This window comes from Dipodomys merriami, unplaced genomic scaffold (assembly GCF_024711535.1).
Source record: "Dipodomys merriami isolate MVZ:Mamm:240054 unplaced genomic scaffold, mDipMer1.0.p SCAF_2, whole genome shotgun sequence".
NCBI classification, from domain to species: Eukaryota; Metazoa; Chordata; class Mammalia; order Rodentia; family Heteromyidae; genus Dipodomys; species Dipodomys merriami.
In genome coordinates, this window is record NW_027203381.1 from 90,071,194 (window position 1) to 90,091,522 (window position 20,329).

A 20,329-nucleotide genomic window follows, 5' to 3' on the forward strand; every position below is an offset into this window, starting at 1 on the left:
AATATAGCTACATTCTTTTTCTGTTACTACAAATGTTCTGTTGCTTTTTATATAAACATTAGTATGCTTTCAGCAGACTTGTATGAAGTAAGAACCAATTTATATTTCTGTACTTTTATAGAGGATTAGAAATGTGAAATAAGGATTTTTCAGTTTTGTCTTCATTTAAAAAAAAAAAAAATGACTTGCCAGGTGCCAGTGGCTCACATCTATAATCCTAGCTGGTTATTGCAGGAGGCTGAGACCTGATGACTGCAGGTCCAAACGAGCTGGGGCAACAAACTCCCCGGGAGATTCTTTTTTTTTTTTTTTTTCATGTGAACAGAAAAGATTTATTTAGTTCGCAGTTTGAGAGGCTCAAAGTCAAGTTGCACTGTGGCTCAAAGTGGTAGAGCACTAGCCTTGAGCAAAAGAGCACAGTCAGGGACAGTGTCCAGGCCCTGAGTTCAAGCCCCATGATTGACAAAAACAAAAAATACTGAGTAATACCACCTTTTTTATACTGACTTCCTTGGTGTCTCAGGGTATTAATTTAACCTCATCTTTCCTGCAACTTGTCAGTCCCTCCCAGTCTCTTAGACTTCTTTTAATTTTCTTTGCCTATCTTGTCAACGTACAATTACAAACATCTGTGATTCTACGAATCTCATGATCTATGGTGTTTTTCTTCACAGTCCTTAGCCTTATTTCATAGACTCTACTATCCATTTTTCTTCCAATCTCAAAATACTAAAGATGCCTGATTCAAATTTATATATATGAATATATATTTATATTATAAATATATATGAATATATATATTCATGCATATATTTATATAGCATGAATATTTATAATATATATTTATATAAATACATATGAATATATATTCAGACATATATTTATATGTTGCGGGGCCTAAACTCTGGGCCTGGGCGCTGTCCCTCAGCTCTTCAGCTCAAGGCTAGTGCTCTACCATTTGAGCCACAGCGCCACTTCCGGCTTTTTTCTTTTTGCTTATGTGGTGCTGAGGAATAGAACCCAGGGCCTCAGGCATGCAAGGCAAGCACTCTACCACTGAGCCACCTTCCCAGCCCTAAAAACTGGTTTTATATCAAACAGTAATTATATATCTATATATCTATATATATATTTGATAAGTCTAATCCCTGTTGATTTATGATTTCCTACCATACTTTTTCTAAATCTCTATTAGCTAATTTTTGGAAACTATTCGTCCTCCTCAGTTTTCACAATTTATACTGTCATTAAGAACAACTTACTCCAATGAACGCTCAAGTTTTTCCAAGTGTTTCTCCCTGTAAAGAAGGCATATTATCTGATAGGCACAATTTCTGGGATTCAAGGGTTCTACCGGAGATGCATGGATTAATTAATTAAGGATTAATACCTAGCTTGAGAGATGAGTGCTAACTTTATATTCTTAGGTCTACTCTTAACTTTCAACCTCCCCCTGCTCCCCAATTACAATGAAGATACCTACCTCAAGAATGTTGTAATGAAGACACCAATTGTTCAGCAAAAAGTAGTCACTCGAAAATGCTACTTAAGTCTGGTTTAATTACAATCTAATATTTTGAGGAATCCAGTAACTGTCCTTCATAAAGAAAGTGAACATTTTGACTATAAACTGTATTCATACCTTGGGTGAGAACTAGAAAGCATGTGTGGTTGACATTAACCTCTATACAAGTTAGAAATTATTAAAGGTGAGCATGGCCCACTAGCTAAACTTAATAATCAGATAGCTTCTGTATTAACAGATTACTCTGAGTACTAAATAACTTAAGTGCTTTAAACAAATCCTGAAATAGAGCTCCGTAAATGCTTGGTTGTATTATGCAGAGACCAACACAGTGCATGGGAAGGAAAGGACAGTCCCTGTGGTTAGACCCACTATGCATGAAGGACTCAGAGCCACTATGACTTTCCCTGTGGCTGCCCTCTAGTAGAGAGCATTGGGGTTGGAGTTTCTAGTTTCTAGTTTTCTTTAGTTTCTAGTTCAGGTTCACTTCAAAACAGAGCAGGCTTCAATACTCAGGCTTTTTAGCCTTTCTACTTCAAGGTGGAAGGATTTTGCCTTGAAGGTTTACATTCTTATTCTTTTTCTCAAACATAACTGCACTAGTGTGATACTCTTGACCTTTTATAGATTGTGCTAACCATTGATTGGTAAGTAAAGCTTAGTAGCATCAAAATCTTAGTTCAGGAAGTGGTGCTGTGGCTCAAAAGTGGTAGAGCACTAGCCTTGACTTGAAGAGTTCAGGGACAGTGCCCAGGCCCAGAGTTCAAGCCTCAATGACCACCCCTCACCTCAAAAAAAGAAAAAACTTAGTTCATTTTCTGCCACTATAGCAGAACACTTCACACACACACACACACACACACACACACACACACACACACACACACACACACACACACACACACACACACACACACACACACACACACACACACACACCTTCATTGTAAAAGTGATGTACAGAGGGGTTACAGTTAAGTCAGATAAAGTACATTTCTTTTTGAACAGTGTCACCCCTTCCCAGTTTTTCCCTCCCATCCCCACATACAACTTGTAGTTCATTTTCAACATAGTACCTAGTGAGTATCACTGCTGTATTTGCTGCATTTGTTCACCTACAAGGGTTTTTTTTTAAATAGCTATTTTCGTTTTCTGTACTTTTGTCTTCTTTGTAAGTTTACATTTTGGGGAGGGTAAAGGGGGGCACAGAAAGAGTGGGATAAACAATTGATACTTACAAAGAACAGCTTTGGCTGGGAGTCCAAGAGCAAGAACAGTAATCCCAGCTGTGAGGGTGGAGCCATCATGGTGTAGTCATGTCTCAGCGTTCCCAACTCTTAATGTTACAGTGGCAATTCAGGTTCAGCATAGTTTTGGTAGGGATAACTATTCTAATTATGGTTTTGCCTTTATTTAAAAATAGAATACTGGTCTATTGGAGGACCAGAATCTCTTGAGGTTTGTTTGCTTGCTTTGAAAACCAACTCGTACTATGTCTAACTCAATTTGATCGGGACACCCTTCATTTTAAGTTCTAGAGATGGTAGTGGATTTCAGATGCACAGAGCATAGATAAAACTACTGAATCTACTGATAGTGTATTATGCATATCCATTTAAGAAAAGGCACAAGGCAAGTGGTAGATTTCTTATTCCCTGGGGTCAAAGATATGAAAAGTTTAAAATGATCCTCCCCTTTTTGTTTTAGAGTTCAAATACTGACTTTGAGACCGAACAACCCAATTTTGTGATTCCTAATCATCCAGCCATCTCCCCAGCTCATGCTTCCTCCATCTACTCCCTCCCCACTGCCTTTTGTGTACACATTTGAAGTATGGGAGGGAGGAAGAAAGGAGGGAGAAAGAAAACACTGCTATCTCATTCATATTGAAATGAGTAAGATTGTACAATGAAATCAGGTACAGTTAGGTCAGGTCACATTTAATATGTGGGGGGAAAGCATGAGTGCTTTAACAGATCTCCTAGTGAAGACATCTTTTATTTTGGGTGTGTATTCATTAACAGGTTATATTTCTTCAGGAGGAAACTACTGTGTATTTTCAATCAGGTGCTGACCCCCCAAATCTGACCAAAATGGTTTAATTCTATCTTGATGATAATAGTGCTCATCTTGACAGAGTGTATTCTTAGTAAGTAAACGTATATTTCTTTTTGAAATATATTTCTTGTTTAATCTATAGTTTAATGATCCCCTACATTGTCTTTTTTCTATTTTTTTCTACATTGCATTTCATAATTACTTAGAAACACATTTAATTTTACCCAATTGCTCTCAAGGTAGTTTGTAGGTTCTTTAAATGGCCTTACCTGTCCACCAACAATTTCTGTACTTTGAACATAAAGACCTCTAATTTTTGTAGTGGCGTATGACCTGTCCCAACTAGCAGAAACCAAGTAAACTAAAAATAATATAAATAAATAATAAATACTGGTTTTATGCCACTAACTTTTATCCTGAACATGTTGCGAAGTCACAGTTTTTAAAACATTACTCTTTAACATCACAGGTATCAAATACTGTTTTCCCTTCATTGTAAATGGCTTTTTCTTACTTTAGATCCTTAGTTTCCCATTTATTTTTCAGTTGTCTCTTATTTTTTCATGTTAATATTCTTTATTAAGTTTTCTGGACACTTACCAACATTGGGTTAGTGTTTTTATATTTCTAGAACATTCTGAAGTTCTTGAAAGCAGCAGTAGGTTGTTAATGCACTTGTCAGGGAAGTCCAACTTACATGATGCTGTTAGTCATCCCTCCTCTTAAACTCCATAGATCCATTCTTTTCATAGTTTTATAATTAGGTGTTTCAGTCCCTTTTGTGAAGTCAATAAAAGGACTATCATAATTACAGTGTAATTAGTTAAGTATAAAAACTAATGGCGGTAGTAAAAGTCTCCTGTCTCTTTGCTAGGTTTATCTGGCTGACAGGCCTGAAATAGGGGAAGAAGCTTGGTCAGCATCTCTCTATTCTCCATCATTTTCTCTCTGATCCTTCTCTAGTCAAACCAGGAAGATAGTAGATTTGGGGAAAATATAGACAATTGTGGCTGATACTGTGGTATGTGACTCTGCTCCACAGAGGGTCCATGAATATTCTTTTAGGAATAATTGGGAGTTTCCCAGGGATTTATCCTTTGCAGATCTTCAGATTGTAGTTCTTTTAATAAATGAAATTGGTATCTTTCCTTCTATTGTTTTCTTAGCACTCTTGGTTCCATTCCTTGCAGACTGGCTCTTTTTTGATGGGTTCACATTACCCTCAAGTTATTTAAGAGTTCTCTTTCACAGGGCTCAGGCCAGGGTCTTTTCATACATACATAGAATGTACTTTCATGTTCACCCTCTCCTTTCTCCCTGTCCAGCCCCTCCCATTGGCTCTCTTTCAGGTTCTCTCTCTACAATTGAAAACTTCAGAATAGTTGTCTTTCTGAGTGTGACTTAACTTGCTTAATATGATAATCCAAGCAAATGATATAATTTTATTTGTCTTTATGATTGAATAAAACTCCCTTTTCTTGAGCACCAAGGCTGATTCCATAGTTTGGGTATTGTGAATAGTGCTGATTGATGTCAACAGGGGTGTATATACTGATTTTCATTTCTTCAGATATATGCCCAGGAGTGGTAAAGCAGGATTATGTAGTAGTTCTAGTTTTAGTTTTTGAAGAACCTCCACACTGATTTCCATAGTGGCGGCACTAATTTACACTCCCATTAACAATGTATAAGGGCTCCTGCCCCCTCACCTTCACATTGGCATTTGTCTATTTCTTGATGATGGTCATTTTGATAAGGGTGAGTATAAATATCACTGTTGTGATTTAAATTTCCTTTTTTGTAAAGGAGATATAACTTCATTTGTGTTCATTTAGAATACCCTTATATATCTGCCTAGGGGTCACAGACAAAAGGCTGTGTTCACTTTTTCTCATGTTCATTCTCTGTTTCTGTGAAGAATTAATTCTACATAGACATGCCCACATCCCAAATCATGTTGTTAGAATTCGTAGTAGATTTTTCTTCCAATAGAAAATTTTGGATTTTTATCAGTTTTCCTTTATTTTCATGTGTTCTTTGATTTTTCTAAAAGGAATACTAAGCAAAACATATTTACAAATATTAGCATATGATTCATATATCAGTATATAAATCAGTGTATGATTCATTGCTCCAAAATTATCATATTAATTTTGTGCTACATGCTTTCCCACATTATCCTTTGCTTTCTTTTTCTCATCTCTCCTTAATCAGGTCTGGCCAGTTTTGTTCTCTCTGTACCTGAGACTGATATTGATTCACCAACAAAAACAAGAAACAAAATTATAAAATGAAGAAATGAAGATAATTTAAACCAAATAAAACATTAAATTTAGAGTTACTGAATTGAAATATATTGTATGAACTTGTTCTATCATATTTCTTTTTTTTCTATCAAATTTCTTAGTTCATATCTATACAATCTGCTTAAAATGAAAATAATCTTAGCTTTGTATTAGAATTTCTTTTAAATATCAATATGTTTGGCTTATTTATTGTCATGTTTTTCTTTCCTTAACTCACTCTATATATGACTGTCAGAGAATTAATAGATTGTTTTATCTGAGAGGTTTTTTTTAGTATCATTTCCTTAATATTTTATTGTAAAAGATAAGCAGAAACAGTGAAATATTGCTCAAATTGATATATTTTATAGCAATTGGTAAATATTGGTTGCTGAAGAAAAGTTCTGAAATAATACAGTGTGATAACAGAAAATTCTTAATAATGTAAACTACATTTATGTGCTCAGAGGGACCAGGCAGTTTGCATAAAAAGACCCAATCTTTACAGGTCTCTTAACTTTGCAAGAAAAGCTGAAATTTGTGTGTTTTAAAAAATTTCCTGATTTTTCAACATTACAAATTAGTTTCTTTTTTTATTGTGAAAATACTGTACAGAGGGGTTACAATTACATGGGCAAGATATTAAGTACATTTCTTATTAAGCATTGTTGCCTCCTCCTTTGTTTCCCCTTCCCATCTCTTCCCATCCCCCCACCCCCTACTACCCAATCCCCCCCCCCAAAGTTGTAAAGTTCGTTTTTCGACATAACAACTTGTACATCTCATTGTTGCAATGGGTCTACCTGTATCCCTATTTAAACGATTTGTTTTTTTCCCTTCCCCTCCACAAATTATACCAACATCAAATACAGTGAAAGCAGGGGTTATACCATGGGGAAGGGACATATAAAAGCAACAAAGAAATAATCATATAAATATGTTAGAAACAATCACATGAAAGAAAAAAAAATTGAGCAACTCCATTCGTAATAGCCCCACAAAAAATAAAATACCTAGGAATTAACCAAAGAAGTGAAGAACCTCTATGATGGAAGCTTTAAAAACCTGAAAAAGGAAATCAAAACAGAACTTAGAAAGTGGCAAAGACTCCCATGCTCCTGGATTGGAAAGATCAACATCGTGAAAATGGCAATACTTCCCAAGGCTATCTACAAATTCAATGTGATACCTATCAATATTCCAACCTCATTCTTCAAGGAAATAGAAGAGGCAATCCAAAAATTCATGTGGAACAATAGCAAACCCCGAATAGCAAAAATGATCCTCAACAGAAAGAACAGTGCTGGAGGAATATCAATACCAAATTTCAAACTCTACTACAAAGCCATAGTAATCAAAACAGCTTAGAAATTAGTTTCTGCATTACAGTGATTAAACATTTCTTTGTAACCTTTGTGTGATTTCTTTGTGACTTCTTTTGTGATAGTTGAGACTATGGATTTTATAGTTAGACCCCCATGACGTCACATTATGCACTATTGAAGGATATATTAAGTGACCGAGACACATTGGATTTTATTTTTTCATTTGTCACATGGGATGTTAAGTCTTTTTTCCTGGAAGATGTTAATGAAGGTAAAATAAGATAATCTTTATATAGCCTGGCACTAGATGGATACATAGTAAGAGGCCAAGTACTCCTGGTGATGGCTGGTGAGACTTTTGGAGTCTTCATTGACTGAAATAAGCCAAGCAAGTCTACTCATTGGCTTTAGGGAGTGGCACAGGAAGTAGCAAACAAGTATAGAACAACCAAACTCAAATTCACTTGAATTCATTGCTTTATTTAAATTTTTTTTATTGTTACTATAAAGGAGAGGTTACAGTTACATAAGTCAGAATGTCACCTCTTCCCTCACTCTCCTGTTTTTCCTCCCACCCCCACCCACAAGTTGTATAGTTCATTTTCACCGTATTGTCCAGTATCATTGTGGCATTTGTTCATGCTTTCTCCCTCCATTTCTGTGCCTTTCTTTATACTCTCAAAGACATATACACTAACAAACAATATAAAGAAAAAAAAACCATAACAAATCACATCCTGTTTTCATTTCCTGGAGTTCATTTTGATAAGGATTATTTTATATGACATTGTGCCTTTTGTTCCTATTCTAAGGTTATCCTCCTTTGGTGTCACTGTGTGTGAATGCCTAGAGGCACTGCTTTATTTTTGCTTTCTAACAGTCATCTTACATTTATTGAGAGGTAGGAAACATTTTACAAAGAAAACTAGTTCTCTGAACTCAGCTCTTGAGGTGTCTTTACTTCTGTTTTGTCATTTTTTCCAAGTTCTGTGTCCCTCTAGTGATATGAAAACTGATTTTTAATTTAATTTTATTGTAAAGGTAATATACAGAGGGCTTACGGTTACATAAATAAGTTACATACGTAAGGAACATTGTTACCCTCTCCCTCCTTTTTCTCCCACTTTCCCTAAGTTGTAATGTTCATTCCAACATAGCAACTTGTATCACTGTTGCATTGATTTGCTCTTTGTCCTTTGTCTCACCATTTTGTTATTCTTCCCTTCCCCAAATCAGATAAATGTATATACAAGATACAGGTTATCAAAATAAAAAACAATGGATAAATAGTGGATAAACAAAGAAAAAAAGAAAAAAGAAATTATATTAACAACAACAGACACCTTGTTTCCATATCTTGGAATTCATTTCAATTAGCATCATTTTATATGATCATATGTACATGCTTATTGGGCTATTGTGATCCTCTGCTAGGGTTATCCTAGACATATATTACTTATTACAAACAAGGGAAACCATAGATTCTATGTTTCTTTGAATCTGGCTTACTTCACTTAAAATGATTTTTTTCCAAGTCTTTCCATTTCCTTATGAATGGGACAATGTCATTCTTTCTGGTGGAAGCGTGTGTGTGTGTGTGTGTATGTGTGTGTGTGTGTGTGTGTGTGTGTGTGTGTGTGTGTATTTGTCTGTGTCTGTGTGTCTGTGTATACCACATTTTCTTAATCCATTCTTTTACTGAAGGGCATCTGGGTTGGTTCCATATTTTAACTATTATAAATAATGCTGCAACGAACATAGTTGTGCTGGTAGCTTTAGTATGGCTCAAAAAATTAAACCCCTCCAATAAAAAATCCTAAAGAAACAACCACCCCGTTAATAAGTGTGCTAGGATTACAGGCGTGAGCCACCGGTGCCTGGCTTACTTTATATTTCTAACTGCAAGTTTTACTGCTGTCTTTTAGGTGCTGATGATTCCTGACACTGACAAACACTTTGAATTTGGAAACACTGACAAAGACTTTGAATTTGGAAACATACTAAGTTGTTGCTTGAATGACTTTGGAGTTTGTTTTTAATTTTTGCTATTTTCTGTTAAAGCTTAGCATAGTTGACTCTGTTCATTATACTTTCTTTTCATGCACTGCTGCTTTGAATGTAACATATCACATTAATATTTGACATGCAATTTATGTATTTTATTAGTGTAATTTCTTTTTTTTTAGCAGGGGAGTCCAGTTGTGGGGCCTGAACTCTGGGCCTGGGCGCTGTCCCTCAGCTCTTCAGCTCAAGGTAAGCGCTCTACCACTGCGTCACCTTCCCAGCCCCAGTGTAATTTCTTATAGTACATTTTGCTGCATCTAAATCATGAAGGCACAGAAGATATGACTTGTTTAAACTTTCAGAATTTTTTGTAAGACATTTTTTACTTCCTTATTTCTCAGGCTATAAATGAAAGGATTCAGTAAGGGAACTATAATTGTAAACAGAATAGCAGCAGGTATGTCTTTATCTCCTTCTTCTAGTAAATTGGGCCTAATGTACAGGAAGAAAATAGATCCATAGTATAGTGACACAGACAAGAAGTGAGAGGCACAGGTAGAAAAGGCTTTGATCCTTCCCTCTTTGGACTTCATTTTGAAAATTGTAAAAATAATGTAAAGATAAGAAATTAAAACACTACCTATTGTGAAGACTTGAATTAAGCCAGAAAAGACAAATAGCGCAAGTTCATTGATGTAGGGGTCAACACAGGAGAGTCTATACAAGGGAAGAATGTCACAGTAGAAGTGATTGATGCGATTAGATTTACAGAAAGCTAATCTAAATAGTAGTCCTACATGAATCATAGAATGGAGATTTCCAGCTATGTAGGCTCCTGTGATCATCTGAGTGCAGAGTTTCTTAGACATCCTGGTATGGTACTGCAGTGGGCTACAAATGGCCACATAGCGGTCATAGGCCATTGCTGCCAGAAGAAAGCAGTCTGCAGTTTCAACTGTGCAAAGAAAATAGAATTGTACAATACATTCATAAAATGAAATCCTTTTGTCTTCAGAAAGCAAATTCTCTAACATCTTGGGGGTAATGGCACAAGCACAGCAGGAATCCACAAATGCTAGGTTACCTAAAAATATGTACATTGGTGTGTGAAGAGACCGTTCTTTTGAAATAAGTATCATCAGTCCAATATTCCCTAACATGGTGATCAAATAGATGACAAAGAACACCATAAACAGAAGGTTCTTCAGGTCTGGGTGGTCTGTAAGCCCCGTGAGGATAAACTCGCTTTGTATGCTTCGATTTTCTTCAACCATTTTCAAATTTTCTGAAATTTTTTTGAGAAGTTAGGAATATATCACATCCCCACACATTATTAATCTCTCTGTTTCAAGGGGAGATCAACATCTTCTATAACATTTCTATAAGTGTGCATGGATTTAGTGTATGTTCAATTCTTAGGGACAATCAACCTTCTTAGAACATTGCATTTTTTTTTTTTTTTGCATGCTGGGAATCAGTCCCAGGACCTCATGCATTCTAGACAGTTGGTCTATCAATGAGCAATATCCTCAGTCTCTTAGGCTATAATATTTGTTCTCTATACATTTTCTTTTAAGCATATTTGCAAGGAGGTCTTGAAAACATCAAACTTTTTTTGTGAGATATATTAGGACAAAATTTCTCCATAGAGTTTAGGTTGAACTGATTTATAATTTAGGTGTCACCTATGACTATAGTACTCCTGAACAAGTTCAATGACTATAAATGTAGTGGCTAAGACTATGTGAAATAATATTGTTGCCCATCTGTGATCATCACAGCCTTGTACACAATACCTCAGAGATGAAAACAATCTGAATGTCAAAGGAAAAAAATGAATGGATAACGTATGACCCATAAAATGCAAAAATATTCACTGAATAAGAAAGGAATAAAAATTTGACACATAATGACATTAGTAATAGTGATCTTTGTAGAAAAATGTAAGTGCATCTAATGCCATTAAATTCATATAAAAATATATTGTGTTCTAGTCTAATGCAATAAACAAATGGCAGTCCTGGGCTTTGAATTCAGGGTCTTTTTTTTTTTTTTTTTTTTTTTTTTTTTGCAAACCTCTATTACTTGAGTTTGTTTTTTAAATAGGGCCTTAAATTTTGCTGGTTTTGGACTACAACTCATCTACCTCTGTCTCTGCAGGGGCTGGGATTATAGTGATATGATACTGCACCTCGTTATTTGATAAGATAGAATCTCACTAATTTTATATAGTATTCAAACTACCCTCAAATCACAATCTTTTTTTTCTGCCTTTCAAAGGAATTGCAGTCCTATGCCTGGCACAAGAAAAAGACTTAAAAGATGATTTTAATTTACACATTATTGGTAGTTTTTTATATATTTGCATTGGCCCTAAACATGTAACAATCAATGCCTTATGGAGGAGGGCGAATGCTTGTGCAGTATTTGTCATGAGGGACAGACAGAGAATGGAAGCAGTGAGAATAAGAGAATAAGGAAAAGGCAAAACCCTTTCTATAATACTGCCTCTATAAGCAACGACATTATTCATACTTTCAGGTGTATAAAGAAATGTAAATGCTATTAAAGAAATGTGGGAAATCATAAGGGTTAAAATGGATAAATTTGTATACAGATGTACATGTACATAGATAGCAAAATCTTGAATAAAATTAAATACCAAACAAAAATAGAGATTAATAAATAGTATTAAATAAATAAATAAATAAATGTTAATTTTCTCTATTTTCTTTCTGTGAAAAACACTTCTAGGAAGAATAATTACTATGAAACAAGTAAATGATTTGAACTGAAAACAATTTTGGGCCTATTTATTTTTTCTATTAAAAAGAAATGATTACATTTGATGCTTTCTACAGTGTAGTAAAATAGAAACAATATACTGTGGCTTTAAATTAAATAATTAAAAAATCATTTAGTGTTGGATTAATGAAGCTCTTAAATTTGTACACTGACTAATAATGATCTGTCAGAGAGAAGTATTAGAATCTCATGTAAAGGTTTACATGTAATGATTTCCACTGTAATTTTACTAACAATGCTGAAAAATGCAAATACCTAAATAGTATGGTCACCTATATATGACATTATATTTGTGCAAACATTAAAAATGATATGCCCAAAGAGGCGCCGGTGACTCATGCCTGTAATCCTAGCTACTCAGGAGGCTGAGATCTGAGGATCTCGATTCAAAGCCAGCCTGGGCAGGAAAAGTCCGTGAGACTCTTATCTCCAATAAACCACCAGAAAACCGGAAGTGGCGCTGTTGCTCAAGTGGTAGAGCTCTAGCCTTGAGTTGAAGAGCTGAGGGACAGCGCTCTGGCCCAGAGTTCAAGCCATATGACTGACAAAGAAAAAAGAAAAAAAAAAGATATTCACCTAGTATATATGTTGCAATGATAAAATATGTGAAAAACAAAAAGTTTATTGTAAAGAACAATTCTAATTTATAATATATATGTATATAAAACTATAAAATAAATATAACATGGAAACATCAAAATGTCACTAGTTTTCTCTGTGTAATGAAAACCATAGGTTATTTCTTCTTTCTATTTTCTTCTATTTCAATTCTTAAACATTTTTTAATATATATTTTATTGTAAAGATACTGTACGGAGGGGTTACAGTTACATGAGCAAGGTAATAAGTCCATTTCCTATGGAGCATTGTTACCCCCTCCTTTGGTTTTCCCCTACCATCCCTTCTTTACAATGATTATTATGTTTAGAATTAGGACATAGGAAGTCAAATGAAGGTTGTTTGGTCTGACAAATTAATGTAATCACTGTTGACCTAACTAAATACTTCTACACTTTATGGTTCTAAAGTGAATGAAGTAAAAATGATTTTATTGAGGATGCATTTGTTGTGGTAATGTCCTATAAGTTAGAAAATATGAGAATTAACTAATAATATTGCATATATCTTAACTCATTTACTAATATGCACACATAATAATACATTCTTGAAGTTACTTGCTTCTGAAGAAAATATTTTTTCTATTTCAACTCTCAGATATCAAAGATCAAGACATTCTTACTTTTTATGTTATTCACATTTATTAGAATTTCAGAATATTTTAAATCTTCCTTTTTCTATATTTAGACACGTGCCTGATGAAGAATTTCTACTTTGAGGAACATATTATTTCCATATAAATTTGTCTATTTTTCTTATTTTGGGATTCATTTACTTACTGGTCAGATAGTTTTTTGAATATCTACTCTGGTTTAAGGGTTTTTTTTTTATTGTTTGTTTGTTTGTCAGTGGTGGGGCCTGAACTCTGGGCCTAGGTGCTGTCCCTCAGCTCTTCAGCTCAAGGCTAGCACTCTACCACTGGAGCCATAGCACCACTTCTGGCTTTTTCTGCTTATGTGGTGCTGAGGAATCGAATCCAGGGCTTCATGCATGCAAGGCAAGCACTCTTCCACTGAGCCACCTTCCCAGCCCCTCTGGTTTAAGTTTTATTCAGCCACTTGCCAATATGTTTAGACTAATAATTTTCTGAGAGTTATTGAGAACAACTATACTTTGAATTTGTGGAAGAGACATACTTTTTTTTCTTTCTAGAAAAGCCTTTTTTGTTTCTAGAAAATATATATGACTTTTAAATCTCACATTACTTGGGGATGAAATCTATGTCATTTGAATACTTTTATACTATATGTATTGAAGTCATATAACATAATACAACTTTAAAACACCAATTTTCCCAGTTGATAATGATTTATGGAACAAATTTTGCCTTGCAATTTTATTTTTCTGAGAATCAGAGAAGAACTGTAGTCTTCCTTAAAATTGTAATGAGCCAAAGCTTGATTAATTTACAGTATTCTCATACAATTTGTTTAATATATAAGTTGGAATGTCCTGTACAAAAAACCCAATGTATATTTAATTAGAGAGACTAATAATCTATTTCATCAGGTTGAAAGTTTTATGGCAAAAAAGTTTCAGACTATACATGTATTTTGTTATTAGTCCAAAAGTGTGCTTCCATCTATCTATCATATATGTATCTACCTTTCTATTTATCTATCTTTGGTAAATTTAAGCTCAGGAACTCAGAAGTCATACAAATAATGTATTACTTTCTAGTGTTTGCACAATAGACATTAAAAGGATGACTTCAAAGATCTAAAAAGTTGAAAAATTAGCTTGGTAATTTCAGGGACACTGAATCACCTAAGCAAGTTAGAGAAATAATACTTAAGAATATTTATTAATAGTTTTAGCAAAAACACAATGTAAATTCTATCTCACCTGTTTTTCCCAACGAGACTTGAATAGAAGCCAGTTGTACTGATTTGGGAAATTAAAGCAGGTCCAGCAGTAAAACTCTATTCTCTTTATCATTTGGAAGACTATTTTTACACAGCAATCAGTGATGATATGCATGGTATTTGTAAAGAATAGATCATATATATTCAAAATAATTCTAAGGGGAATAACTTGGCATTGACATTAGAACTTGGCCTGGGAGACCCAATCTTTTGAATATGGAAGACAAACTAAATCAGAATAATTAAATGTGTCCTTTGAGAACTGGAGAGTAAGTCATACACTCATTTCTAAACAAATTCTAAAGACCATGATTTAAAAATTTTTTCTTGGAGTTGTTACCTTTTATTCTTGTCACTAAACTATCAGATGATAATAAAAAAATTCCCACAAGATTTGTTGGTGAAGTCTAAAAATTTGGAAAGAGTTATGATTAGTTGACTCAGAGAGGAGAAGGTATTGTACAAAGATTGGAAAGTCATAACAATTTCATTTTTATATCAAAATGAAATTTCTAGAATCTCAAAATATAATATCTCAATAGTGTAATACCTTTAATCTTCTACCTTATTTGTGAAAATAATTAAATTTTAAATGCAAATGTACACATAGCTTCTTGAAAGCTTCCTTTTCTCACAATCCTTTCTTATTTGTATCCTCAACATTTATAAGTTTCTTGACTTCTTAGCATCCATTAATAACAAGTCTCAATTTGGTTGGCTAATCACAAATACTTGAGATGATCAATTTATGAAGAGACAAGATATATTTTGGCTCAAAGTTTTGTAGGTTTAGTTATCACTGACTGGCCTTGTTCCTTTGTGTCTAGGGTGATGTAAAACATCATGGCAGAAAGCCTAACTACAAAATCTCTCACCTCACGTGGTGGATGGCAGTATTTGGAAGGGGTATGATCTAATCTTCAACACTATTTCCACAAGATCTGAAGACCTCATACCAGGGCCCACCTTTTAAAGGTTTTACCACTCCTCAAAACAACATGTGAGGCAACATATCTTTAACACATTGGCAGTTAGAGTTCAGCTAAGATTCAAGCTATAGCACTACTTATCTTGACAGTACTAATCCTTCCTCACTGGAGGTCAGTTCTTCTTGAGTCATGTACTTCCCATGTGTTATGCCTAAGTTAAGCATTTATTTTCTTGTCCTTGTTGAAAATTTCACTTTCCTTATTCATTTTGTGCCTTTTACTTGGCAAATCACTTTTACTATCTTCATCATGTTCCTTTTTCTACCCTAATAGATAATAGTCTTCCTTAAGTGAGCTACATCCGCTTTCTTGTCAACCTCCAGAGCTCTTGTTACCCACATTCAGACGCCTATGGTCCTACTGCTCTCATTCAGTGGTATTAGGAACAAGAGTGTGATTTCCTCTCAGCTTGATTATATCTCACTGACTTATCCTTGATCACAAAGTAAATAACAAAGTAGGATAAAATTTCTGCTTTTGGAACTTAAATTCTAGAGTAGAGTGATTATTTCAAGAGAAAGCTACATATCTGTGATAATACAGGAGCAAGTCTGTGCTGCTAAGTAATATCAGCTGCTTGTCAAATTCGTTGAAGAGTCTCCATCAAAGGAACTATGGATACAGGTGAGTGTTATTCCTAGCCCCTATTTTACTCTATTGTTCTCAGAATAATGTGGGACCATGGAGATGTTACAGGACTCAGGAAATTGTATAATTTTCTTAATTTCCTAACGAATTTGTGAAACTTTTTTTCTTAAGGTATTTGAGAACTCTTTATCTTAAAAAATACAATCACCTTATGTATTCAAATGTTTTTTTTTCTTTCATGTGATAGTTTCTAACACATTTATAAGATTATTTCTTAGTTGCTTTGCATGTTCCTTCCCCACAGTATAATCCCTGCTTTCACTGTATTTGATGTCGGCATAATTTGTGGAGGGGAAGAGGAAAAACAAGTCATTTAAATAAGGATACAGGTGGACCCATTGCAACAATGAGATGTACAAGTCGTTATGTCGAAAAGTGAACTTTACAACTTTGGTGGGGGGGTAGTGGGGAGAATTGGGGGGAGCAGGGGGAGGATGGGAAGGGATGGGAAGAGGAAACAAAGGAGGAGGCTACAATGTCTATGTAATTGTAACCCCTTTGTACAGTATTTTCACAATAAAAATTGTCTTTAAAAAATACAATCACCTACCATTTATTGGACAATTATGCTGCATAACAGTGTGTGCTATAATAATTAAGTCTTCTATTCTCATGGAACTATAAATCAGACATAGAGGAGGATATAAATGAGAAGAAGAAACAGGAATTGTGCTGAAGGTAAAATAAGGGCTGTAATAAGGAATTACTGGGAGATATTTTAGATTAGGTGAACGGAAAAAGCCTATACGTGAAGGTGAATGGTTCATCTGAGATACTGAACATCAAGAAATGAGTTGTGTCAGGTTATGGCAAAGGATAGTTGGTGAAATTCTTTGAGTCAGGTAGATACATGCATAACTATGAAAGACATTAAGACTGAAGAAAGTGGGGCTGGGAAGTTGGATCAGTGGGAGAGTGCTTATGTCGCATGCATGAGGCCCTGGGGTTTGATTCCTCAGCACCACAAAAGCAGAAAAAAGCTGGAAGTGGTGCTGTGGCTCAAGTGGTAGAGCACTAGCCTGAGCTGAAGAGCTGAGGGATAGTGCCCAGGCCCAGAGGTCAAGCCCCACGACCGACAAAACAAAAACAAAAACAAAAACAAAAAAGACTGAAGGAAGTGGTGGGTGATGGGATTGAAGATTTGATCTCACAGGGTTTGTAACACAAAATACTGAGTTTCCTAAGAGATTGATAGCCTTGGGTGGATGTATTAGTTTTCTGTTTCTGCTAAAAAAAATTACCACAAACTCAGTACCTCAAAGTAACACTAAGTTACCATTTCATAGTTCTGGATTTGTAGGTCAGAAGTGGGATTCAGTGGGTTAAAATAAAGCTGTAGACAGGGAAGTTATAGGAGAGATAATTCCTTTACTTTCTAGTTTCAGAATCTGTCCATTTACCAGTTCAGGCCTACTCCATCTTCAGACATGCTCAGTTATATCTTTCTCATATGTGTTACTCTATTCCAACACACTCACTTCTGTTTTCAGTACTTCATGTATTATGTTGGTGGATTTGGGCTATAACTTGAAGATTGATTTATCAGGATGTATTGATGATTTAATTTGGGATGGTACTGCTAGGGGGTAAGAAAAGCTGGCAATGAAAATATCTAGATGCTATGTTTATTTTTAATCTTTGATTATGTATCTGAGGGCAAGTTGACAGCATTTACTGAACTGAAGGTGAGTGAAGAAGTGAGGAAGTAGAAATTACTTTGTTTTCATTCCCCTTAAATCCAGGATGCCTACCTATAATCAAAGTGGTGTTATTGAACAGATAGTTAAATATAAGACAAGGCCGTAAGGATAGGCATCATTAGAACATAAGTTTAAATCCTTAGAACTGAGTTAGATCATCTAAGGAGAATAAGAAGGTAGAAAAGGGAAATGTGTCTGGGGATGAGTTCTTGTCAGCTGTGTGGTTATAGGCTAACATTCAGAATACCTCATGGGAGGGGAATTCAATCACAAAGATGTTATAAGACATATTCCCTACCCCAAGGGAAGCAGGAATGCCGAATCGGGATGCTGAATATTGTTTATTTAAAAACTGTAAGTAAATTGTCAATATATTATTTCAATCAAACGCGATTTTCAGAAAAAGAAATCTATGTGTTACATAGAGATATCAGACAATGTGATGAATTTGAATTTTCTTTTATGATTACATTCAGTTCATTGATGAAGATGTGATCGTACTTTTTACCATGATGAACCTGATGCTGAGGATAAATGAAGAGTAGTATTTCAAGGCAGTCCAAGGCCAAATTTCTGTTTTCTGTGACTTAGCATTTTGGAGCCCAGTTGTGTGAATATAATTAAGAGTGCCAGGTGTAAAATTTGGAACTATGGGAGAAATGAATAGGGCATGACTTAACTTGTCTGATAACGTTTAAAAACTTTATACAAGGGCAATATTTCTGTGATATTGTTTTATATAATATAATAATATAAAGTACAATTTTATAATAAAATGACACTTGAGGTTGGCTAAAGAGAAGGAATCTCCATGTGTAGCTCCTGTCTTTTCCCTGCTACTTCTTTTGCCTTCTGGGGAAATATTCCCCAACACACAAGGATCATACTAAGGCATTGCTTTCCTATTCCAGTTGTCTCTGGTCTGAGTGATTTCCAGCAGCAAGAGAGTCACAGGATGCCTCATTACACAATTTATGAGATGAGATACAGTATTGTATTTTGGGAAACAAGATGTACGTTGTACAAATAGAAGTGATTCCAACCCTTTCTCTCCACTGAGAACACAAGTTGACAGAGGACATGGCGGTGTGACATACTTCCAAGCTTCTGAGCTAGCTGAGTCCTCTTCATTTTCTCCCCTTCAAGAGAGAATGTCGTCACATAGACCAGTGAGGAAGGTATTGGAAAGACTTTTGAGTCTGCTAGTTATTTTATTTTATTTTATTTTATTTTTTTGTTGGTTGTAGTGCCTGAATTCTGGGCCTGGGCGCTGTCCTTCAGCTCCTCAGCTCAAGGCTAGAGCTCTACCATTAGAGCCACAGCACCACTTCCGGTGGTGCTTAAGTGGCACTAAGGATTCAAACCCAGGGCTTCATGCATGTGAGGCAAGCACTCTACCATTAAGCCACCTTCCCAGCCCTGCTAACTATTTTTTAAGAAGCGAATCACATGTCAAAGGTACTATTTATTATTAGTAATACTTTAATTGTGCGCCACCACTTTTAGCCACAGCTCTACTCTGGTTTTCTGGTGGTTAATTGGAGATAAGAGTCTCATGGATTTTCCTGCCCAGGCTGGCATTGAACCATGATTCTCACCTCTCAATCTCCTGAACAGTGAGAATTACAGGCTGATTGACTTGAATTTTCCAGCCCTACTGAGAGATATTATAATCTATACATTTTAACTATAGCCTCAAGAGTGCAATTATATATATATATATATTGATATTCTGCAATTGAGCCAATGCATTGCTATAAAAACACATATACAAAATAATAAGGGATGCTGTATTATAAATTAACTGAGAGAGGACTTTTGAAAATATATTGATATTATGAGCAAAGAAGGATTGGGGAGTTAGTTTTTAAACAGAAGAGTAGAGGCATGAAAACTCATGAAGTATTAGAGATATAAAATCCCAGGCTTGTGAAGGTTTTGTCAGATTAGAGAAATAATCATAATCATATAGGTACAGCTTTGCCATCTTCTGTATGGAACAAATATTTAGTAAATTGGATTTTTTTTTTTTTTTTGCTAGTACTGGGGCTTGAACTCAGGGTCCTGTCCCTGAGCTTTTCTTTTTTCCTTTTTTTTTTTTTGTCAGTCATGGGGCCTGAACTCTGGGCCTGGGCGCTGTCCCTCAGCTCTTCAGCTCAAGGCTGGTGCTCTGCCATTTGAGCCACAGTACCTCTTCCCGCTTTTTATGCTTATGTGGTGCTGAGGAATCGAACCCAGGGCCTCATGCATGCAAGGCAAGCACTCTACCACTGAGCCAGCCCCCTTGAGCTTCTTTTGAGCCACAGCATAACTTCCAGCCTTTTCTATTTATGTGGTACCAGCTTTTCTGTTTATGTGGGCAAGCAGTCTAGCACTAAGCCACATTCCTAGACCAGTAAATTGGATTAGAATTCTAATGAAATTCTCTTCATACCATATAGGATAATTTACTCCATCACAAGCATAGCAAGAACTATAAGACTTGAGGCAGAGGCAGGAATTAAGAA

General features: G+C 35.3%; 1 protein-coding gene across 1 annotated transcript; it reads right to left on the reverse strand.

The window, feature by feature from the left end:
* Positions 1–9,547: 9,547 nt before the first annotated feature.
* Positions 9,548–10,471, reverse strand: LOC138831698 (olfactory receptor 5K1-like). Its single transcript, XM_070028746.1, has one exon. The coding sequence runs from the start codon at positions 10,469–10,471 to the stop codon at positions 9,548–9,550; it is 924 nt and encodes a 307-aa protein (XP_069884847.1).
* Between the last annotated feature and the right edge of the window lie 9,858 nt (positions 10,472–20,329).

Bases quoted from the DNA above. Each gene is read 5' to 3' on its own strand.
- LOC138831698 (XM_070028746.1), bottom strand. From the start codon at position 10,471: ATGGTTGAAGAAAATCGAAGCATACAAAGCGAGTTTATCCTCACGGGG.